The following is a 24,568-nucleotide window of genomic DNA, read 5'->3' on the forward strand; positions in this document are numbered from 1 at the left end:
TGGTGAAAGGCCTAGAGAACAAGTCATACAAGGAAAGGCTGAGGGAACTAGGCATGTTTATTTTGGAGAAGAGGTGACTTCATTGATCTCTACAACTACCTGAAAGGAGGCTGTAGAGAGGTGGGTGTTGGCCTCTTCTTCTAGTGAATAGTGACAGGACCAGAGGAAATGGCCTGAAGTTGTGACAGGGGAGGTTTAGACTGGATATTAGGAAGAATTTCTTTACTGAAAGAGTGGTCAGGCACCGGAACAGCCTGCTCAGGGAGGTGGTGGAGTCACCATCCCTGGAGGTATTAAAGAAACACGTAGAGGAATTTCATCGCATGCTCTAGTGGCTGAGATGCATTGTGTGTTGTGGGTTTAGGGGTTTTTTTTGTTTGTTCTGGGTTTTTGTGGGGTTTTTTGGTGTTTTTGGGTTTTTTCATGGTTGGACTCAGTGATCTCAGAGGTCCTTTCTGAACATGAGTATTCTGTGACTCTGTGATTCACTGGAGGTATTCTCCTTTGCCTGGTGGATTAAATATGGCTACATCTTGCTTTCTGGACATCTTGTGAAATTGGTTACAAAGCTGCCATCTCTCTGGCTAGCTGGTGTCTCAGGGGTGATTCTGCACCAGAATTTTTACAGGGGACTCCTCACACATCCATTTCTCTTCAAAAGCAACTTCTGATAACCCACTGCCATCCATTTCATTCTTGTAACATCCTGATTGTGGCCTCACAAGCCGCATATGGAGAGTGACAACCAGCCCATTAGTCCTTGCTGGGCAGTTTCTGGAGAGACAGAATACAGGACCTTCTTACCATATTCAGCTCCAAAATGCAAAACTCAAAACTGTTTTATTTTACCAGAGGTTGGATGCATGCATAGGCACAAGTACATAGGGAAGTGCTCTGGGTAGACCTACACAGCAGCCAGTGATTAACATTGCTGCATTTCCAAGGGACTGATGGGCTGTGAAGTAATTTCTGAAGACCTGTGCTGTCCTAGAGCAGTTTGTAGTTTTGACAGCAAGGGAAGGACAGGGAGAGGAGGCATCTGTTTTATTGAGGACGGCTGACTTTCTGCTGTGCTTGTCACCTCTCTGAATGGCAAGTGAATCACATACTTTGTCCTTCTTCAAATTGCAACTGACCAATGTATGGCCAGCACCCTGGGAAATGGGACAGTGAGCAAGACCCTGTTGCAGCCAGCATGCACTGCACTGTTCAAAGTTGTTTCTGTCGTGAAAGGTCCCGTTGTTCCTCGGCATGTCCTGTTGGTGGCCGTGGTATTGGGCTGTAAGAATCCTGGAGAAGCATGAGCCCAGCCAGCAGTGCTATGGCCTGGGGACTTTTAAAGTGGGCTTTGATTTGCAGCAGTACCGGCTTCAGGAAGGCAGTGCTCCACTGCAACCAACATCAGTGATTTCAACTCAGCTGCCTCTAAGTACCATGATACCCGTAACCCTGCCCACAGGGCCAAAAGACCTCTTGAAGGTAGCCCAGCCACTCTCCCACCAGCCATCACTCCAGCTGTCAACCCTGAAGAGCCGACCCCTTTTACCTTCGCTCCCCAAATCCCCTGTGGTCAGTCACGAGCTCTGAGCGTCCAAGCTGCTGCCTCCGGCGACAGGAAACCGCTGCCGCCTTCCCTGCCCCTACCAGCCGCCCCAGCTCTCAAGCTGCCAGCTCCGCAGGGCCTCCCCAGCCAGGGCCGCTGCAGCCCCGCACCGCCGCACGAGACACCGGCACGCGCCCAGCAACGGCCGCCCGGCCCCGCCCCGCCCCGCCCGCTCGCGCCAAGGGCGGCGCTCAACGCTGCCCTCTTCAAACATGGCGGCAGGGGCGCCAGGAGCCGGGCGCGCGCGCACGCGCCGCCCGGCGGGCGGGCTGGGCCGGGCCGGGCCCCAAGATGTCGGCGCAGGGGGATTGCGAGTTCCTGGTGAAGCGGGCCCGGGAGCTGGTGCCGGGGGACCTGTGGGCGGCCAAGGCCTGGCTCATCACGGCGCGGAGCCTCTACCCCGCCGACTTCAACATACAGGTGAAGGGAGCGCTACCGCAGCGGCGCCCGGTAGCGGCGCGCAGTGCCGCGGCCTTGCGGCGGGCGCCGCGGCCAAGGAGGGCGCCGCGACTCGTCCCGCCTTGGCGGGTCCGTTACCGGCCGTGGCGGCTGCGGCGGAGCCCGGCCAGGGGGAGCCGAGACGGGCGGCCCCCCCGGCAGGCCAGGCCCAGCACCTGGAGGCGTCCGGGCCCAGCACCCAGCGAGAGACCTGACCCAGCATCCCCGGAGGGAGCCGGCCGGGCACCCGGGATGGGGGCACCCCTGTTCCTGGCCGCGCTTCCCCCCCCCGAACGCCTAGAATCATAGAATCATAGGGGCTGGAAGGGACCTCGAAAGATCATCTAGTCCAACCCCCCCGCCAGAGCAGGGTCACCTAGAGTACATCACACAGGAAGGCGTCCAGGCGGGTTTTGAATGTCTCCAGAGAAGGAGACTCCACAACCTCTCTGGGCAGCCTGTTCCAGTGCTCTGTCACTCTCACAGTAAAAAAAAATCTGATATTCACCTTGAACCTCCTATGCTCCAATTTGCATCCATTACCCCTTGTCCTATCACTGGTCATCACTGAAAAAAGCTTAACTCCATCTTCCTGACACTCACTCTTAACGTGTTTGTAAACATTGATGAGGTCACCCCTCAGTCTCCTTTTCTCCAAGCTAAAGAGACCCAGCTCCCTCAGCCTTTCCTCATAAGGGAGATGTTCCACTCCCTTCATCATCTTTGTGGCTCTGCGCTGGACTCTTTCAAGCAGTTCCCTGTCCTTCCTGAACTGAGGGGCCCAGAACTGGACACAATACTCCAGATGCAGCCTCACCAATGCAGAATAGAGGGGGAGGAGAACCTCTCTTGACCGACTAACCACACCCTTTCTAATGCACCCTAGGACAGCGCCTCAGCTGCCCAGCCTGGCACTGTGGTGTGCAGTGGCTGAAGTGGCGAGCTTGTAACTGCTCATCGTTTCACTGCCATAAAAATCCACTCCTACGAATGCGTTGTGAAAGTGGTGGTATTTTCATAACCGAGAGGAAGGTCCCTCTCTGCTTCTTGTGTTTGCACATGATGAAACGTATGGGGTTTCTCTTGCAAAAAAACCCAACAAAAACAACCATTTCTAATAAAGTACCCCTTTTGCCTATGGCTTTTGTAGTAGCTTGGGGGTTTGCATTGCATTTGGCTGGAAATACACTCTGGTCAAAGAATTTGGATTCTTACTAATTTTTTTGGTGTAAAAATAAAGCCAGCATGTTAATATTGGAGTACTTGTCCTATAGAAGTCTGTGCCTAATTTAATGTAATTAATTCGTATAAACTCAAATCCTAATTTCTGCAGCAAATGTTATTCAGACTGTTACTCATTCTGGACAAGCAGATGAAAATTTTAAGAGGTAAAGATTCTATTTATTGCATCAGGAGAGACCTGAAGGAACCTAAAAGGCCTCTGGTTACATACCTGGTGTGGCAAGTAAATGTTGGTCTTTTAAACTTCCGTGTATTCAGGTTTCTGTGGCAAATTGGGGCAGTTTTTTTGAGTGGAAGGACTAATCTGATTCATCAGTATATTCAGGAAAGCCAATGTTCTGTTCTTTCATCTTGCAGTATGAGATGTACACTATTGAGAGGAATGCTGAAAGGACAGCATCTGCAGGCAGGCTGCTCTACGACATGTAAGTAATTAGAGCTGGAACTCTGCAACTATACCAGGTGCTTGTTTCCGTAAATGTCAGAGTTTCCAAAAATATAATGTGAATGTTCTTGGAAATCCACGTGGATGAATCAAGCTAAAAAGGTTGTATTAATTAAAAATAAACGGTAAAAATGAAGGTTTTATTTTCTGTTTTCCCATGCACATTCTTTCATAGCAAGGTTTGTCCTGGAAACAGATTTTGAGATCACTCACTGATGTTCCTTGCCTCAAACTTTATTACAGGTTTGTGAATTTTCCTGACCAACCTGCTGTATGGAGGGAGATTAGCGTTATTACAGCAGCATTAAGGAATGACTCGCAGGACAAGCAGACACAATTTTTAAGAGGTAAGGAATCTATTCAGTGAATGGGGAATGTCCTAAAGGAATCTGAAGATAAGCCTTCTGGTTGCACATCTAGTCTGGCAAGTAGTCTTTTTAACTTTGCTTGTGAGCTGCAAATTTTGTTTTCTCAGTTCAGCCTAAAGAGACTTGATTCAGTGTGTTAGGTTTAGGAAACACAAAGGGGTATGAGAAGTTGATTCTCATTATTTTGTATCCACTTTGCTTCACTTGTTGAGTCTGCTGCTTCGGACAGTAAAGGAGCAGAAGAGTCATATCTACAACCCTCTGGTAGGGAGGAGCAGACTAGACAAGTTACTAACATTGCTCAAATGGAGTATTCCATCCCACATGTATTATACTCAGTATAAATTATGAGATTGTGGAAGTCAGGCTCTCTTTCATCCATGTCTGGTGTCCAAGAGAGACCCTGTCTGTCCATCTCCCTCAATCCCTAGGCCTGTGCGTTCCTGATTCCTATATCAGTACCCTCAGCTCCTGTCTGCCCTACTGGTACCTCCAGAAGTGCTCCTGGGGCCTTCTCAGGCCTGCTCTGCAGCTCATGGGAGTGCTGTGAGACTTTCTGGGGGGGGTGATAGAAGTTTTGTACACTCCTACACAGATTCATGTGCATTTGTACTTACTGTCTTTTATCACTAGTGTTTAATTAAAGCTGTTTGGTTTAGCTTTCGGTCCAGAAGACTGTCTCCTTGTTCTCTCTCTCCTTTCCCTGTCTGAGGGGGAGGGGATAGAGAGCTCTGTTATCATTTTTTTAATTGGTGGGCCCTGCATTAAACCATGACAACTTAGAAAAGAGGTTGCAGAGAGAATAAGTGGAATGTGATTTAGAAATCATTGTCCCAGTGATGGGAGAGAACAATGAGTGATTATAAAAATGGGGTGAATTCATACGGATGAATTGAGGGTTATGAAAAAAAACAAACTGACTAGAAGGGTTCGTTATTCGCTCTTGGCAATCATAGGCAGTTTTGAAAGCAGGATTGACACCCAACAAATTGTAATCTGCAGTTTGAATATGTGCTTCAGAACCTCTAGGTGTAAGCAGTGTGTAACTCTGCATATAGGCTATTTGAGCTAGGGAGAGATTTGCTTTTTCATGGGGTGTGTTTATTTCTCAGATAGAATACAGAACATTTGCAGGAAGAATATATAGGTTTCTTTTTAGTGTCTCACTGGAAGTTTAAATTGAAAAGAATTACCTTTTAGTAATGGAAGTATTAATTGTAGAAGTGGAGTATAAGTACAAAAAACAAAAACACATTCTTAAAGAGGCATCTTAAAATGTCAAATATTTAAGTGTTAGGATTTTCAATATTCCACTTGCTAGCAGTCTTACTTGTTAATTCAAGTTCTCTGCACCCAAATAAACGCAGATCAATATTCATATGGTTGTCTCTGAAAGGAACAGCCATTTCTTTCCAGGCATAGATATTAAAAGCAGAAAAAATGTAAGGAAGTATCTTTCACACTGCACAGTAAGGTGATGTTGACTAGTCTTTTGCCCTTTGTCAGTCACCTTTACAATTCAGACATAGCAAGTTAAATGTTTTCTTATTTTTTTTGAAGGATTATTTGAAACGCTTCCTGGTCGTGTCCAGTGTGAGATGTTACTGAAGGCCACAGAGCAGTGTTTCAACACATTAGAAAGGGCAGAAATGCTACTGCTGCTACTGCGACGTTTCCCAGAGACCGTGGTGCAACACGGGGTAAGAGGAGCTCATAGGAGCTATTCATGATATTGACATTCTGATTCTTGAGATTTTGCTGGAATGTATTTTCCCTTGTGTAGTGAGAGGGTGAAGTCTTTCTATTCTCTTCATTGTGGCTAATAATTCAGATTCCTGTATCCTGAGGTTACCACCAGGAAAGAATTGGGCAGAAAACAAGTAGAAGCAAATAAAAGAATTTTTTGTTTTGCAGATGCAAAGAATATTCCATGCTTTTTGAAAAACCAGAACAGCTCAGAGAAGAGTGTAATGGAGTATTGTAGTGTGAGCAAGAGTATTGCTGCAGCTTTTTGTCAGTAGACTTGTAACTGGGTACACAGTGCTTTGAGGTTATGACTAGACACTGAAGAAATTACAGCTGGATCTCTTTAAATTATGACCTACTTTATTTAAGGACAGTTTAGTTTTTAAATAGTTTAAAGCCTATAAAACCTGCTGTCTTTGAGGCTGACTTATGCTAACATGTTCTAGCTCATACTAGCATCAGGAAGAGTGCACAGTCAGTTACTGCAGCTTAGGTGACAAGCTGCACCTTTAAGGCCTGATACCTGCATTGCTCTCACTTGTTTGGGCACATCTACCAATACAGTTTTTCTCTTGGTCTTGTGTTGCTGTTTTATTAAGTAGGGATAGTTTAACTATCTGTTTAGAGACAACAGATGTGATTGCCTTACAATGAATTGCTACTCATGCATCCAGTAAACTACTGTTTAACTCTATTGAATTGCAGCTCAAAAAGTTTCTAAAACCACTAGTTCAGTGTTTGATTTTCACCTCTGTCTACACAGGTGGGCCTTGGAGAAACACTGTTAGATGCTGAAAGTATTGAAGACCAAGAATCCCCAGTGAATTGTTTTAGAAAATTATTTGGTAAGAAAATATTCATGTTCTTGTCATGTTCATGCCATACTTTTTAGTATGGCAAGATTCTGATTTCAGTAATCCAATTTTAAGATACTAGGATTAGAAAACCACTTTAGTCAGAAGAGGCTAGGCTGACCATGTGGTCCAAATTGGTGTTACAGTTATTCATGTGAGGTTCTTGTTTTGCGGTTTATGGTCAGCCAGAAATGGAGCCTTACATTGCTGATTGAGAAAGCTTACTTTGGACAAATAGAACAAAAAACACTACAAACCTAAAGGATTTTTCTTTTAATTTCTATTTTAGTTTGTGATGTTCTTCCTCTGATAATTAACAACCCTGATGTTCGACTTCCTGCCAGCTTGTTATATAAATATCTGAATAAAGCAGCAGAATTTTATATTAACTATGTAACTAGATCCACACAGACAGAAAGCCAATATCAAGGTAAGACTATTTTTACAAAATTAAGCTTTTCTAGAATGTATTTTAGCATTCCTGAAGTGACATCCATAAACAAAGAATGGAATACTTTTATGTGATGTATCCCTTATACAAGGATTAATATTAATATTTGATGTTTCTTAGTTCTTTGATACCAAAATACCTCATGATACTTGAACTACTTAGTCATGATGCTTACGATGCTTCAGCATATGTATTGAGAGGTAGGACAAAATGTCCAAGATCTATCAGCTCTCTTGTAAAGAGATAAGTTAAGAATGGTTACCCTGAAAGCTCCAGTGAGCATTCTTACGTGTCTCCTCCTTGAAAATACATCAGATGACTTAATTTCTTTACAAAGAGAAAAATGTGCTGCTTTTCCTAGGTTCACAAGATTCCTCTGATATTATGTCTCCAAGCAAGCGTGGCTCTCAGAAATATGTAATAGATGGTCTCACAGAAAAATCATCCCAGATTACAGATCCTTGGGAGAGGCTGTTTAAAATACTGTCTGTGGTGGGAATGAGGTGTGAATGGCAAATGGATAAAGGAAGAAGGTGAGAAATGTGTACTTTCCCAATTATTTCTTCTCAAGAAAAACTTGGCATTTTAAAAATTCTTCAGGAGATGGGTTGAAGAAGGATTTTAATTTTTGTGTAAATTCAATGTAACTTTTCTTTAAGACTGTACAATGTAAGCAAAAACATCTCTAAAATAAATCCTTTTTGATGAAAGTGGTGCTTAAGAATTATACTGCTGTGGGGTATCCTTCCCTAGATGCCCCAGGGAAGAGAAACATGGTAAATGTTTAGTGAAGTTTCACTGGTGTGTGTTCCCAGCCTCAACTGACCTGCAGCTGGGAGGTTTCCTCAGCCAAAATGTTAACTTTTTCGTATCCACTATTCATTCTTTTCTTCAGTTTTGGAGTCTGTGTAACCTACTGAATTATTTTCTCTGTCTTCCTCAGAAGTTTTGGTGATATTTTACACCGAATGAAAGACCTTTGCAGATACATCAGTAACTTTGATAGTGATGCACATGCTAAATACAAGAATCAAGTAGTGTATTCGACGATGTTAGTCTTCTTTAAAAATGCATTCCAGTATGTCAGTAACATCCAACCATCGCTCTTTCAAGGTGAGTTTCGATGTTTCAACTTTTGTAAGGAGTTCTTTGTGATTTCTTTGCTAATGTCTGAAGCGTCTTCTCATTAGTCTTTTGAAACTATCATCTTACAAAGGGACATGGATCTTTCTAAAATTGCCCCAAGCATTTAAGTGTTACCAACAGAAGCAGTTCATGACAACTGCTGGAGTGGATCAGGACAAAGATCAGTCTAACTTTGCATCATGGTTTCAACCTTGGCCAGCAGCAGTGTTGTCTAGCAAAGGGAAAAGTAACGGATCCGATGTTATGAGAAACATCCCTAAGGTTGAGTCCTACTCTTCCATCAGCACTGTTTGTTCCACCTTCTCTTCTGATTCTGTTTCTTTGAAGCTGATGTTTTCCTGGCTTTCTTAAGTCAATAGTTTGTACAAAACATTTCCACAAAATAAGATATTTTTGCATTAGGAACACACAACAAATTTATAACTAAGCAAATAACTACTGAATAGGAGAAGATTTCCTGAAGTTCACAAGCTTCCAACTTGGCTTTCTTTCTGTAGTTTAAGCATAATATTTAAGGTGTGCTTTGCACATGAATCCTAATTTGTAATTAATTTGTAATTGAACATTTTAAATATGAACATTAGCTGTGCTTTTTCCTGCACATGCCAATCTACATTTGGGGCATATCAGATTGCTTGGAACACCTTGGATTTCTTCCTCAGGGATTGACTGGTCTTTTCAGGGATGACTCAGAAGCTGAGGGAATTTCTTTAACATCTGTTTGGTTTTTTTTTAGAACATACTGAAAAATGTTGTATCAAAAAGAGGAATTTTTAAGTCTGAATAGTGTGCATTTCCTGCTTCCTCGCTCACTGTTAGGGAGTTCATTGCAACAATAGCAATTGTCAGGTAGTTAGTACTTGTTAACACCACAGTTATTGATACATGATAAAATTATGATTTTAATTGTGTGTTGTGTTCATTGCAATTTCCTGCATGAAGCAAGTGGTCATATGAGTAATTAAACACTAAATACAAATGATGGGTTTTAGACAACCTTAAAGTAAGTTGGGTAATCAATTGAACAGTGTCAGTAGGTGGCTAAGCTTAGAAGGCATGACACAGAACTTGTATACAAAGAACATGTAGTCACTTCAACAACAAATACAAGAACTAATTGAGTTGAGTTTTTAGTTCTCTCCAGAGGAAAGGGGAGTTATGGTGGGGCAGGAAGGTATGTCAGCTACACTATCATTTTAGCTGCTTGATTCTGAGTTGAGGAAAGAAGGAAGTAAAGCACTTTTCTTTGGAGGGCTCACTCCAAATGTAGAAATATAGAATCCTATGTATTTTGGAAGCATAGTGGTGGGGAAAAAAGCTGTCTCCTTAATCCAGTAGCTTTGAGCTTTAATCTGTGACTTTCTCCTTGTATGCATGGACTTGCAAGAAGCCTCTGGAGTGAAAACTTTTCAATGCATTTCTCTTACATAATTCATATCTGCCTTGCTGGAGATGAGAAATGAATGAGGCAATTCACACCTCTCATAACTTTCAGGCTGCCTGCAAGCTTGGCAAGAGTTACTGTTTGGGCTGATGCTGTTAGGGGCTTATTTATAACACTGTGTTAGAAATCAATTAAAAACTGTAAGCTTAGATTCTAGGGCTGGGTTAGACAGCAAAACACAACCTTGCTCTTTGTACAGCTGTTTAACTTTCAGTAATGTAAGAGAAGGTTTGCAGCCCGAGGCAAGGGGGAGGTTAGATTTTGTTTGGTTGTAGGACTGGAGGTTTTGGAATAAAGACTACAGTGTGCTTGCGTGCTACTGAGAAGAGAACATTTCTTTGGAAAGCAAAGCATTTAACTGGTCTTTATTCAAATCAGTATGGGTAAAAGAAGAATCCCATTCCTTTCTTCTCAGGTGTTAGAAGTAGTCAGCTCTTGAGATTCTAGTGATTAAACTCTTCCAGCATCCCAGTTGTGGTACTCTCATATCTTTTTTTCATGGATGCTATTTTCTACAGTATGACTTTGCTTTATTTTCAGTACACACAGTGGAATATGTAATGCTACATGGAGGTGATTTCATTATTTTGTAGCCTTTGTGTAGGGAACATTTCAATGGTGGTATTGAGTTTGAACCTAATCAGAGGAGACAGCATTATTTGTTAAGCATGCCAGGTTGGTTGTTTCTTGTAACATTAACTTCTGTTGTAGCGGACTCATTATACACCACTTTTGAGTAGATTAGAGAAGCTTAGTATGGGTTGTTTTGTCAAGAGATGAAGTAGATTGTTCTTATACTAAGATCTCAAATTAGCTCTTTGCAGTTATGAATGAGGCCTTAGCCTCATGTTTTTCTGCAAATAGAAAGAGAAGAAATGCTTGTGCTGAAAATATTTGTCCACACTACTGTTTTTTTCTGGTGGAGATTTCAGAAGAACAGATTAATGGATTTCACCTTTCCTTTTGTCACCGTTTGACTCAGGTCCGACAACAATTGTATTTCTTTATAATTCTTTGTCCAAGCTTTGCACATCTATAAACAACTTGTTTGTGCAAAAGGAAAAAATGTTCTCAGAAGGAAAGCTTTCTCAGTAGTGGCTGTGTACCAATATTGTTTGAGATTAAGAGGTGTTGTTCCTGCTTCATATCTAATGAAACTTAAGCAATGAGGTCTGAAACAACAGGTATTGGATCCCACCAGATGTTCTGTGACACCAATGAATGTAGAAGTTAAGTCATCTGCTCTTCAAAATATGGCTTCTCTAGAGGCTTTGTAGAGTGATGGTAGGCTCTGGGAGTCAAATAAAGGTTTAATTCTGTACAGTGAAATCAGTGGGGGCAGAGCTGACACTGAGTGATCGTACCAGGAAAATCTTGTGATAAAATATATTCACTTCTGTGAGGCATCAGTGCCTGTCAGGATGTTCCTTTGGTTTCTCATGAGAATGTTTTGAGAATATTGCTGTGCTTTGCCATGTTTGTGGCTGTTAACTTCAGTGCCATTTGTTCTGTTCACCTGTTGAATAGTTGTACATAGAAAAGCAAATAATGCTTCTTGAGAGAACACCTGCTGCCTGAATATATCTTGTGACTGCTCCATAAGAAAAGGATTCAAAGGTACTCTGAATCTCTCAAGAAAACCCTTTTGACATCTGGTAAATGCATTCTGAGCTGTACCATAAGGATGCTTTGGGAGAACCATAGCCTTACCAGAATAATTTAAGCTTATGTAATTTCAGTGAATTAATTGCAGATTGTTTTCTCTAGCAGTATCATCATTATTTATGAAGAAAATAAATATAGGTATGGGGTACCTTTCACATCAGTTTAGAATAATTTTGAATTAATTTATGTTTAAATCCAGGTCCAAATGCTCCAAACCAAGCCCCACTTGTCCTTCTCGAGGATGTGACCAACATCTATGGTGATACAGATATTGATCGTAACAAGCACATACACAAAAAGAGGAAGCTTGCAGAAGGAAGAGAAAAAACAATGGTAAGTTTTCTAGACCTTTTCATTCATTACAAGAATGGCATTTGTGCTGGAATTTAGTAGTGGTTTTGACACAGATGTAGACATATTTCCAGAGCTACCTTGTAATAGCTGTTTATGACCACAGTTTGCAAACAGGGTTTTTTTGTTTTTTGTTTTTTTTTGCTAAAGCCAGCAAGAATAGAACAAATTTTGTAGCAATTGCTGTAGACATGTATGTGCTGATGGGAACACTTCACCTTGAAAGAGTTCAGCAGAGACTGCTGAAGCTGTTAAAAATGGTAGCCATAGCAGTCATGTTCTACAGCTAAACCTCCAAATTAATTGACTTTTCATGATTGGAACTGTTAAAACTGTTCATCACACTATACCTCTGAGTTTATTGGTAGCAAAGCAGGTTGTTCAAGTATTAAAACAAGCTAAGCAAGAAGTCACTAGAACCTTGGCATCTCCAGTACAGAATTATTTTCTTGTGTTGAGAAGAATTTCCGTGACTTCAGAGTCCTTTGAAATTAGTATAAATTAAGAAGTTAATCTTCTTATTTTATACTGATTCTTAAGCAGAGCTCAGATGATGAGGATCCTTCTGGGAAGGCACGAAGTCGCCATATTACAGTAAACAAGGCAGATCTTGCAAACTCTATTGAAGTATTGGAGAGCTTTAAACTGGCAAGGGAGAGCTGGGAGCTGCTGTACTCGCTGGAATCACTTGACAAAGGTAAGACTAACTGCCAGCAGAGCTGCATTTACGCTTCATTGCTGTGCATGTGTGTATTTTGTTAAAATAGAATTCTTGTCATTGTGAACCATTAAAATTGAATTTACTTTGGGTCCTGAGTGTTTTTGATCTAAGAAGCTGTGACAGTTCTTGCATCTCTGAATATTTTGTTGGCGGATTAAGTTTCATTCCTTCATGCCTCTTTGCTTATTTGCCCCCACTCCTCTTGGAAGCAGCTTTTACTGAAGGAGCAGTTTGCTAGTAGTAGTGCTGTTAATACTCGGTGAGGATGTGCTGCTAATGGCTTGTGAAGTTAATGCTTAAGATGTGCTTTTACCATGTCTCTTCCTCTCTCATAACATCTGGTGTGATAATCTTGAAAACAAATGTCTCTTCTAAAAAGCAGGCAAATAGTACCACCTAGCTGCTTTTAGATTTGTTGAAAATTGTGAAATATAGTCAAAATAGTATTGTATAGGAGGAGAGTGTCCTATATTTGAAAGATTTCACACACTTACTGTTTTGTTTTTACACTTTTAAATTCAGCTATTTTTTTTTCTACTTACCTGATTTTTAAGCTGTGAAATGCTTAGTTGTCTCTTTCTTCTTTGACCGCTTATGCAGAGTTCACCAGAATTTGTTTGTCATGGAAGACAGACACTTGGCTTTGGTTAAGAATCTTTCTTACAGACATGATCATCTACCAGGTAAAAGAATAAAGCAAAAACTATTACAGTGCTCTTCCTTTTTGTGAATAGCTGTTCTGATTAGCCACTTTGACTGCTTTAAGATTCTACTGATTTTATCCTTTAAAGCATGAACCTTTTGGGGATGGAATCGTAGTGTTCTTACCACAAGCTAGGTACCCTACTTAGGGTATTCCTGTACCAGTAGCTGATTCAGTGCAGCTAGTTTTGGCATGTGGAAAGGACCTCTGCATTTGCATTTTGACCAGTATAAATATGTATCTGTAGTGTTATGGAGGAAAAGTACTATTATTCTATTGAAGAAGAACGGAGAAGAATTTTTAAACAGCAGATTTTAAAATGTCTCAGTTAAAATTTATCTTTCTCCTCAGAAGTTAGGCTGACTGTACTAATTCCAAATACCGTTTATAGAATAAAGCTTGTTCTTCTATATTTTTCCTTTGGGGATCTTATATTTTTGCCTGCACTTGTACCTGAACAAAAGCTATTCCAGACTTTATTAGTATAAGTAAAGTAATTATTAGCTCTGAAGACCATCATCATTTGTTTTAGTTATAAATGCGATTTTGTAAGCAGGCTTTTTAACACAGAATTCTGTTTCTTTTCATTGCCTTGCAAGTGATTGATCCACACTTGTGTACACAGCACATCACTGGAGAGTGTTCTGCTAGATTAAAATTTTGATGTCCTGTTACTTGGACACACTGTTTTGAAAGCTTTTTGTAAGGGAATTTTTATTTCTATTTTTCTACCCACTGTATACAGGAGATCTTAACACTGTCTTTTTATATCTTTTATTTAAAGGGTCAGTACAAAAAAGCAATTAGCAGCCTACATCACTTGGCAGCTCTGCAGGGCTCTCATTCTCCACAGCAAATTACAGGACAAGGATCACTGGAAAATCAGAGAGCACTAATCCAGTTGGCATCATGTCACTTTGCCCTTGGAGAATATCGAGTATGTACTGCAATCCACGCACTGGTCCTTCATCATTGGTCCTAGGGTTCCTATTTTACTTGCTCCTTTGAATTTTCCCTTTAGCCTGCTTTCAGCAGGGTATTGAACATCAACCAGGGTCTACTGAAAAATCCATGCTTCACAGGGAGAAGAATTGCACTTCCTGGCACATTAACTGACTGTCCATTAGTATCTTTTATAGTCTGTTGGGTAGTTTTGATTTGATTTCCATAGGTACAGGTGTTTGAGTTTTCTGTAAATGTAACCTTGAATTTAGATTCCTTAACTTCACTGAAACAGTTTTAAATATTGAGGGGAAAATTATTAGGTATAAGCTTCATGTAGCTGGGGAATGAAAAGGTTTGTAGAAAATAAACTTCTGTGATCATCTTAGAAAAGAATTAGTTTTCAACTGACAGTATAAGAGACTCAAAACCAATATTGTCTGGCCTGAGCTCTGAAATTGCTTTAGCTTTGCAATGTATATTTCATGTTTTTAATATTACAGGAGCACATGGTGGTCTGAGGTCAGTCAGAGTCAGCACTAATAATACCGACTGGGTCTCACAGGATCTAACGTCATCCTCATACTAATGGACAAATCTTTTTGTCCCTTCCAGTTTACTTTTTTTTTTCTCATGGGAAATGTGATAACATATCCCCACAGACTTCTTACTGTCTCTAGGAAATAGCATTAAAGATTCATTGCATTTCTGTCATGCTGTCAGATTCCCATTTTCCTTTCTATTTTTACCATGGACAGAAAAAGCTTTTAAAAACTGTTCTAAGAATTAGTTTGAAAACTTAATCCTTCAAAATAAAGCAGTTTTTTATTTGCATTGCATTGATCTTACCCTCTTGAAATGAAGAATGCAAATATTTTTTCACAATTAAAATGACTTATGTAGGCTCTCAGAGGTTGTTTCATGACAGCTTCATCTTATTTGCTCAACCCAAGTTAAGTTACGCAGTAAGTCCACTCACATTATAGCCAAACATTTAATGGTTGTTTTTGGCTTTTGTGGTGTTCGACATATTTAATCATCATTAATGTATCTGAGTTTTAAGAAGTCTAATTTAGACTTAGCATTACCATCTCTCTCTCTTTTTACAGCAAACATGTGAAAAAGTGCTTGACCTCATGTGCTGTATTTTACTTCCAATCCAAGAAGGAGGTAAAGTACAAGAGGAGCAACCTAAAGTAAAGTCTAAATTCAGGAAAGGTATGGAGTTGCTACTACCCTAAATTCGGTGTCAGCTCAATTTTAGTTCATGCATTTCACTTGAATATATAATATTTCTCCTTTTGTGTTATGAAAAGGAAGTAAGTTCTTTATCCTTGTTTTTGTGAGTGGTTTTCCTGCTGGTATCTAGTGGTGACAAAGTCCTACCACAGAAAAAGAAAAATGAAGAAAAAACATTAAAATGTGTAATTTCATGTTTTAAATAGTGAATTAAATAATAAATGCATTAAATAATTAATAATCCTCAAAGTTTTTTCTCCTTGCCTGAGATTTGACAACTGTAGATTTGCTTTGCACCATTCTAATTTATTTCAAACTTGGACTATCATGAGACCCCTAAAGAAGTGTATGATGAATTGTTTTGTTGCAGGGTCTGATTTGAAGCTTTGGCCATGTACCAGTAGAGCTATCATGCCTTACTGCCTTCATCTATTGTTAGCTTGTTTCAAGGTAAGCTATAGTCAAGGTTTCAAATTCCCTGGTGTCTCTAAAGCCTGGTTTATGTATCTGAGGTCCTGTAACTGCATGGTGTGATTGGGTGTGAAGTGTTTTGCCTCACGTGCTTCTCACCTAAATGGGTTTGTGGAAGGTCTTTTTTTGGGGGGGTTGAGGAAGTATTGATGGAGAAGGGTTCTCTCTTATTTCTCCTTTATTCCTTTTAGGTTTGGGCAGAGGAGATAGAATTATTCTCAAAATATTTTTGTCCATATTCAGACTTCCCTTATAGGGCAGTGGAGAGAATTTGCTATTTTGGCTGGAAATTTTCAACCTATTTTAATATATATATTAGGGCAGAATGAAATACTTTCCTAGTGAACTTTATTTTATATTTGCACAGATGTAGGTGAGATGAATCCTATATATTTATAAAAGAAACGTGTTTCCTGATTGTCTCAATGTCAATTTTTTCCCCAAAGCTCAGAGCTTTCACAGACAACAGAGATGATATGGCGCTGGGCCACGTAGTTGTTCTGCTTCAGCATGAGTGGCCAAGGGGGGAGAACTTGTTCCTGAAAGCCATCAACAAAATCTGTCAACAAGGAAACTTCCAGTATGAGAATTTTTTCAACTATGTCACAAGTATCCTTTTATTAACCAAGAATGTCTTTCGCATCCAAAACTGTGTTGGGGTGTTGAAAAAGCTGTTAGATTGTTGCAGCAGCAGCTCTCTCCATGAATCATATTTGGTATTTATTTCCATATATCATTGTTTAAGCCAACAGCTAAGGATCCTACAGCCACTCACTGCCCTGGTGGGATGGGGGGAGAGAAACAGAAGGATAAAAGTGAGAAAGCTTGTGAATTTAGCTAAAGACAGTTTAATAGGTAAAGCAAAAGCAGTTCATGTAAGTAGAGCAAAACAAGGAATTCCTTCACTACTTTCCATTGGTAGGCAGGTGTTCAGCCATCTCCAGAAGAGCAGGGTTCCATCATGCTTAAGTTATTTAGGAAGACAATCACTCTGAATGTCCCCCCCTTCCTTCTTCTTCCCCCAGCTTTATATATGGAGCATGATGATGTACGGTGTGGAATATCTCTTTGGTCAGTTGGGGTCAGCTGTCCTGGTTGTGTCCCCTCCCAGCTTCATGTGCATTCCCAGGCTATTGATGGTGGGGTGAGAAGCAGAAAAGGCCTTGATTCTGTGTAAGCACTGCTCAGCAACAACGAAGACATCTCTGCATTATCAACATGATTTTCAGCACAAATTCAAAAGTACAGCCCCATATCACAAAGAAAATTGACTCTTTCCCAGCCAAAACCAGCACACCATACCATGCAAACCTCTTGTAATAGGTGGCAGTGCACACTGGACTTAAATATGCCTCCTGTCACCTGTTCTGGCATCTAAGAGTGCATTCTCCATTCAGAAAAACAGCAGTGTCTTAGGCTGCTGGTGCAAGTGATGGAACCTTTTTCCACTAAGATATAGAAGGCATTACACTACAAGGTTGTTAATAAAAACAGTAAAGCAGTACCTGTGCTTTGAAGAGTTGAATGATTTTGGCTATTGCTTATGAAATACTTTGTGTGGGTAAGATTTTTGGGGTAAGTTCATGAGCTATGTCAAAGTTCATGCAAAGTATGCCTGATTTCTGCATTATGATTTCTATATATTTATGTATATACATACACTTTGATCAGCATACACAGAGGTGGACAGTTTAGTGTTTAACCTAAATAGACATACAGCCATGGTCTCCAGGAAGCAAGGAGTCTAATTCCCATCCAAAACAACTAAAAAAGCTCTGGTTAAAGGAAAGAAAATATAAAGAAGAAAAGCTAAATAAGGGACGAAAATAGAAAAATTAAAAAGGGTAGTATGCACCACTGTGGTGGCATTTCCTTAAGTCCCAGCCTCAGAATGCACTGCTTTGGTAACCTGCAATGCAAGAAAAGGAAGTAAAATCTACCAGGGAATTTCACTGGAGAGATGATCTGTCTTTACCTCTGACTGTACATATGAAGAAATGTGGAAAGAAAATAACTTGACTGTTGTGGTTTGCACTTCAAAAAGCTATTTTTCATTAATTTGTGGAGGATTATGAATACATGCTGTGATCTTTTTCACTTTTAAGAACGAGATACTTCAACAGGTGTTAATTTTCACTGCCAATTCAGCAGTGTGGCTTCAATATGAAGGATAAGAAGGAATGTTCTCTGTAATTTTTTTCTGTTCAAATCTTTAACGTTTTCTTCAGATATTGATATGTTGGAGGAATTTGCTTATTTAAGAACACAAGAAGGAGGGAAAATTCATCTGGAACTGCTGCCAAATCAAGCAATGTTGATCAAGTAAGGATAAAAAAGCATTTATTGTTTTCTTTGGGAAAAAAAAGAGTATGTTCTGTTTTTTTTTTTTTTTTGCTTTTATGTAGTCTTTTGGATAGTAAGTGTGTAATGTCTTTGGTTTTAAACTTAAGAAGTTGGTAAAAGAGTTCAGAGAAGGCTGTGAGGTTCTTTTTCTGACTCTCCTGCTGATCTGTGAATTGTTTTGGGGGCTTTTTCAACTTTAAACGACTGTTTTTTTTACAGAACTTTGTTTTTAAGTGCAGCATTTGCTTTAGAATGATTCACATGAAAGTGATAACATTTCTCTTTCAACAAGACACTTTGCAAGAATTCTTTACATAATTAAGCATGAGTGCAAGGTGTTGTTAATAATTTTGCTCAACAGTAATGCTGAACAGAAGGGAATCTTTGTTGTAAACAAAGTTATGAAAGACCACTGAATGATGACTCACTTAGGTATAAAATATAAATTAAATTACACTCCAGGTAAACTCTAATAACCTTTCATCAGAACTACCAGGTCATCTCTTGCCATGTACTGAACAAGCTTATTCTGCTTAGCTTATTATGAGATGCTGAAGGAAATTAATAATTTGGATTAACTTCCTAGGTGTTCTTAATTTTGAGTCAAGACTGAACAAGTATCTGCTGCAGGGTTTTAGTGGCAGAATGTTTTGGAATATCCTGGTTGTTTATTAGAGCTTGTGGTATTTTGCTTTGTAAGAGGGTGACTGCAGAAGTTTGTTGAAATTCCAGTTTGAGTCAGTATATTCTGGCTATTCACTGACTAGAAATGGGCTGAAATTTTCAAGACATGAGAGCCTAACTGGATGCAAATTTGGACTAGTAAATTGATTTTCCAGAGATCTAGGTAACTAACACAAAAATAAGATACTAGGTGTAATTAAAGAAAAGAAAAAGAAGAAATACAAATGCTTAATTATGTGACAGAGTGTTTTCTCTTTTAAGCTCTAGATTTTCAAACTCTTGCTATATTCTCACTGCTTGTAACCAGCTGTATGAAAGCAAGAATCAGGGTATGCTACACTCGGTATGATATGTAATAAGCTTTTTCAGCAAGAGGGCTTAGCACTGAATACTACACTTGGTAACTTCTTAGCTGCTATCTCAAGTTAGTTGCAATAATTCAGCGCTGTTTCTGTGTCATAGCTTTTATTTTGATTGGCATGGTAGCTGTTACTTGCTGTTATGACCCCATCAGTCAGGAAATAGGTGGTGAGCAGTGTTTCTAGCAAGGCAGGAGTCTCTTTTTGACCACCTTTTCACCACTGTTATGTTTCCTGAATGATGGAAAGGCTTGTAGAGGAGAGGTCCATTTCCTTCTTCTTATTGAGTGAAGACGGTCAAATACCCTATACAGCTAGAAAAGCTGTGTACAGTGCCTTCTGAGTGTCTGAATGTGTAGGACAGGTCCACTTCATCAGGGGGCTGATGGGAGTGAGAGTTCAGGGTGTAGTCCTGTAAGCAGACATGACATCTACTCCCCTGGTACTGCAGCTATTTTTTTAGCTGGACTGGCTGTGAGGGTCAGGGACAGTGTCACTCAGCGGTGTTGACCTCAGCTGCACTGGTTAGTTAGCTCATGGCCTCCCTCAGCTGGGGTTTTGTACAAAGTCCACCAGCACAGCCCTGTTTTCTGGGACAATGATTGGTAGGCTCTAAATCTGCAGACTGGCTTTCATCTTTCAGAACTGTCCTCTGTTCTGGTTGTATGAGCTGCTGCACCACCCTCCCAATAATTAGCAGAGGCAGCTCCGGTACTGTTCAGTCAGTGTATAGGAAGACTCTCAGAGTTTGCCTCAGCAGCCCAGAGATGAAGCAGTTGCTCCTTTGTCTGATCTTTCCTTGGCATAAATGTATGTAGCAATCCTGTGTTTTAATTAATGGGAAACATATTATGGATATTATATGTTTTTTATAAGGAGATATTTTTGCTTCATGACTTACAGGCATTTTCTCCCCGGGTGAATTCCACATTCTTCTTCCAGTAGTATTCCTCAGTACCTTATACTTTATAGGAAATTATATTAGCTTTTCTGAAACCAGGAAAGCAAACTGCAGCATGGTTTTCAAAAGCTGAAGTAAGATCTTGGTAGCCTGCAGACTTATAATCAGGGCCTGCAAAATACTTCCACAGCTTGTAAGCTTTCCCTTTGCTTGTATCCAGTGTGGGAATATGAAGTTCTATGGTTTTGGTTTTAACCAGTGATACAGCCAGCTCATTCTGCTTACAGCATTAACAGGACTTTTATGCTGAGCTCTGAATTCAACTACTAAGTGCTTTTGAACTCCCATTCTAGGCAAGCCAGGTTTCATAGTTCTACTGATTGTACATGTCAGTAGTGGCAGTGTTAGCTAGTGAGGTTAAAGGAGTAAAGAACAATATGCAAGAAATTACTGATTAAAATTGTGCTCCTCTTTTTGATAAATCTTACCCTTAATTAGTCTAATCTTAACCTACCAAACTGTGTAAACTTCATGTGAAAGCTGTTGAGTGTTGTCTTCAAATTCCCAACACATCTCCCCTTGGGGACAGAGGAAGAAAAGCTCAGTTGGTTTGAAATGAAACGAAGTATCTTGAAAGTGTAATTTTTATTCTGATTGTGCAGTTGGATACATTCTGAGTGCAAATCTTGCAAACAATAACGCAGACACAGTTGCACAGAATCCCTTTTGCAAACATCTACCACTCTGGGACCAGTATCTTGCTGTTCCTTTTTATTTTCTGTTTCCCATGTCCGTTTTTTAAGTACTGGACTAATTTGTGCCAAGAACTCTAAAAATTATCTGAGTGAATAATTCTTACGAATATATTATTTCATGTTATTGTAGCTGTACTGTAAAGTGTTTCTGTACTACTAAAATGGCCCGTCTTTGTTTGACTTGTGTAAGCATAGCTCTCCATCCATATTCATTAATAAGTTACAGATACTAACCAAAAAGCCCACCTGTGAGATCTGAAGGTAGGCACCTAACGATATTATAGGGATGTAAGTGCAAGTCTTGCTTCTCTGTTCCCTTCTTAGGTTCTGTGGGGATGAACAATGCACTCAGTACTTGGGCGTCTAGTAAGATTTAGGTGACATTTGACTGAGGTTAAGAAATGAGGTCAGTTATCAAATTTCTCATGGGGCATTGGATTTGTTCTAGGCAGGATGTTTGAGGTTATTGTCTTGTGTTATAGATAGCACACAGAGATAAGGACTTCACAGAGAAGACCAACTGTCTTTCAACTGAGACACCTTTTGGTGGCTAGTTTGTGTGGCCCTGCTCATAAATGGAAGGTTGCTCTGAGTGGATTTTTGTGCTCTGACATTGTGCTGTCCTCTAACAGCCATTTTTCTATGCACTTTGAATTTGAAAAGGTGAAGAAGGCCATCTGTGGGCTAACTAAAAGATACTTAGGCAACCTGTAACAAGTCCTGTCACGTACTCAACTTGGCCAATACAATGCTGTGCATGCACTTGGCTTGGGCTTAGCAAATCCCTGAACTCCAAGTTGTAGGCTCTCCTGGTTCACTGACGTGCTCTTTTCGGCTCTACAGGGAAGCTGTGGTGTCTGCAGTGCTCCTCTAAGTCTTTCTGACTGACACACTTCCCTAGGAAGAGCTATGACAGTTCATCGTAGTACAACTGTGAAATGTTTTCTCACCTAACACTGTCCTTTCTCACGGTGTAACTGTCCCAAAATCCGTATATATATATTTAGACCACAGTTGCAGAAGAGTCTTGCAATGAAATCTGGGGATAATTGCATGTCTGATGCTGTTAGGGTCCCGCAACCCCTTTGGCTGCTCAGTGGTCATATTGCTGTGTGGCTTCACCCTAGTTCTTTGCTGCTCCTTTTTCTGGAGAGTTGTTTTGCACCGGAGGGGGAGTTGGTGTGTGGATGTTTGAATGCTGCTATTTGCTGTTTTTTAAAGGACTTCTAGCCCTCCCATGGGGTTACTGCAGCAGGAATTCATACCTGTGCTACAGCCCAGCATACAGACTGCTGACAGGTACCAAGTGGAAAAACCCCGCTCATAGTGTGCTGTGTTTTGTCAACATGTTTTACTGCCCATGGTTTTCAGCAATTTGTTACTTAATTTTTTTTTTTCTCCATTTGTGCCTACATTGCCTGGCAAACCATATTGTTCTACAATAACATTTATTTTTATTTTTCCCATAAGTTGCCACTATCCGTGTCCTTTCAATTCAATAATCACTGTTGAATTTAAACAAAAATTTAGAAATCCCCCCAAATTATACCAATGTTCAATCACATATTAGCAAGAGTATAACCCTTTCTTTTCAAGATACTGGTTACTGGATCCTTTTGTAGCTACTTCATTTGAGTTGTTTTGAATTCTGTTTTCTGTTTTCCAACTGTTACATGACACATCTTCAAAAGTGCTGCTGGCTTGGTCAGTAGCTGTATGTTGCATATTCTCCTTCAGGTTGTAACTGACTACAGCACTCTGCACAGCTGCCAACAATGTTTAAGACAGTAAAGATGAAAAACAAGGTTTATCCCTTAACCTCTGAATATCCTGGAGTATTTTCAGTGCAGTTTTGCTTCAGACTAGCTCATTAATTGTCCAGTGGTCACCAGGCTAGTCTCCATCTTTTCTGTGTGTTACAGAGGTCTGTACTGTTGTGGCAAAGAAGTCTCTTATCTAATACTGGACTTGCAGATTTAAGTGAAGATGGGGTGTTATTGTTGGTGAGGTTTATTCCCAGATTTTTCTCTTTCTTGTTTGGAGCACCTCTGGATTGGCATAGATGCCCTCACCCTTTATTTCCATTCTGTCTTTCAGTGCACTTATTGGGTTTGGTCCAGCTCTTCCCTTCTTAGCCATGACTCAGGACTTAATCTCAGTGTTAACATTATGCTTTTCTCTCTGGTTTAATTTATTCTGCTCCTTTAGTAATGCTAGGGCTCTCATTTCAGGCCATACTTTTCTTCCCTTCCCAGGTAGGGCCTGCAGGTAGATGTTACAAAGTCTTGGTCTTACTTACCCAGTCCTGGGATTAGCGCAAGTATAGTGCTTTGGCAGTGCAAAACATTGTTTTAAGGACAAGATTTAGGTGTCCAGTACTACAGGCCAGCACAGGGACAAAGAACTAGTCATTAGAACGGCCTTTAACAGGGCAATATCCCAAAAGTTTCCCTAGCCAGCATCACTTTAGCTTGCTCAGTAGCTGGACCTTGGTTCTGCTTGAAAACAAGTCCAGAACTTCTGCTGAGAATAAACATAATCCCTGCTTGGTGTCTAGTGTCTACACAAGAGCTGGCTTCTACTGATGCAGACTCACAGCCTGGCTTGATTTCGGCTTTGTGTTGGCCTGTAAAGTGTTGACAGCACCTTTCCTTAGTCAAAGAATTATCATTGCCCACAGGATTATATAGCTCCTTCCCGCACTTTCCTTCTGGTACAAGATGCCCTCTGCTCTTACGATGGCAGCCATCTGTCCTCTTCCTCCAGAGAAAGCAGGTTCATCTTTTCCCTCTTCTTTCAACCCCAACCATTTATAGAAGTCATTACAAGGAGTAAGCGGCTTGGGCAGCAAAGGCAGAGACAAAAAACCTAAATAAAAATCCTTTCCACAAGGAAGGAGAACTCTCTACATGCTGAGTTAAGAAAACAGGTTTTCCTGTTATTCCGAACAGCAACTTTTTTTCCCCTCACAGTCATATTCAAAGCAGTGAGAGCACAGTCTTCTATGGAACTTCTGTTGAAAGACCTGCAAACTACTAAACACAATAGCTTAGCACAGGCTGTTTGGCTCTCCTTTATATAAACTCAGGAATGGACAGTAGATATACAGTAAGTGACATGCAGCACTTTGTAACTTACTCTTGTGCAACAAATAACCGTTACTTGATTTTGTCTGTCTCTCTTTCCTTCACGGCATAAGGCATCACACAGTCACCCGGGGTATAACTAAAGGAGTGAAAGAAGACTTCCGCCTGGCCATGGAGCGCCAGGTCTCGCGCTGTGGGGAGAATCTCATGGTGGTCTTGCATAGGTTCTGCATTAATGAGAAAATACTGCTGCTTCAGACTCTTGCTTGAATGGACTCCATTCCAAAATCTCTGATTCTGATGCAATGTCTCTTACGGAGAGAGGGGAAGGCTCTTATTTTCATGAACAGCAGTGTGGCACTGGAGAGAGGCAAAGAAGTTCCCTATGAGCTACAGGTTCTGCAGTACGCAAACACTACTGCTCGGTGTTTGTTCACCACTTAGTTTTCTTCTGTGAGTAGATCAAACTTTATAATTAAAACTTTGTTTAAGAAGTCTTTTGTAATGTCCTGTTTCTTTTGTTGTTTTTGTTTTTTTGTTGTGTTTTTTTTTCCCCATAGCCTTATACCAAGGTGTGCATCTTAGTTTTTTCTATCTTTATACATACACAG

General features: G+C 40.4%; 1 protein-coding gene across 4 annotated transcripts; it reads left to right on the forward strand.

Moving 5' to 3' along the window:
• The first annotated feature begins 1,876 nt into the window (after positions 1-1,876).
• INTS10 (integrator complex subunit 10) lies at positions 1,877-24,454 on the forward strand. 4 transcript variants are annotated; one of them, XM_051618461.1, is made up of 18 exons: positions 1,877-2,023; positions 3,641-3,708; positions 3,972-4,075; positions 5,657-5,796; positions 6,606-6,687; positions 6,986-7,126; positions 7,509-7,680; positions 8,091-8,260; positions 11,602-11,735; positions 12,294-12,450; positions 13,075-13,157; positions 13,962-14,114; positions 15,229-15,337; positions 15,729-15,808; positions 16,276-16,438; positions 18,058-18,151; positions 22,093-22,170; positions 24,071-24,454. In XM_051618461.1, exons 1-18 carry the CDS (start codon positions 1,895-1,897, stop codon positions 24,225-24,227), a joined length of 2,214 nt encoding a protein of 737 aa, XP_051474421.1. In that variant the 5' UTR covers positions 1,877-1,894; the 3' UTR covers positions 24,228-24,454. The 4 variants fall into 4 exon arrangements, with proteins under 4 accessions (XP_051474421.1, XP_051474423.1, XP_051474424.1 ...); XM_051618463.1 differs by having other exon boundaries at positions 12,297-12,450; XM_051618464.1 differs by lacking the exon at positions 22,093-22,170.
• Positions 24,455-24,568: the final 114 nt, after the last annotated feature.

The sequence above is a fragment of the Apus apus genome, chromosome 4 (assembly GCF_020740795.1).
Source record: "Apus apus isolate bApuApu2 chromosome 4, bApuApu2.pri.cur, whole genome shotgun sequence".
In the NCBI taxonomy this organism is placed as follows: domain Eukaryota; kingdom Metazoa; phylum Chordata; class Aves; order Apodiformes; family Apodidae; genus Apus; species Apus apus.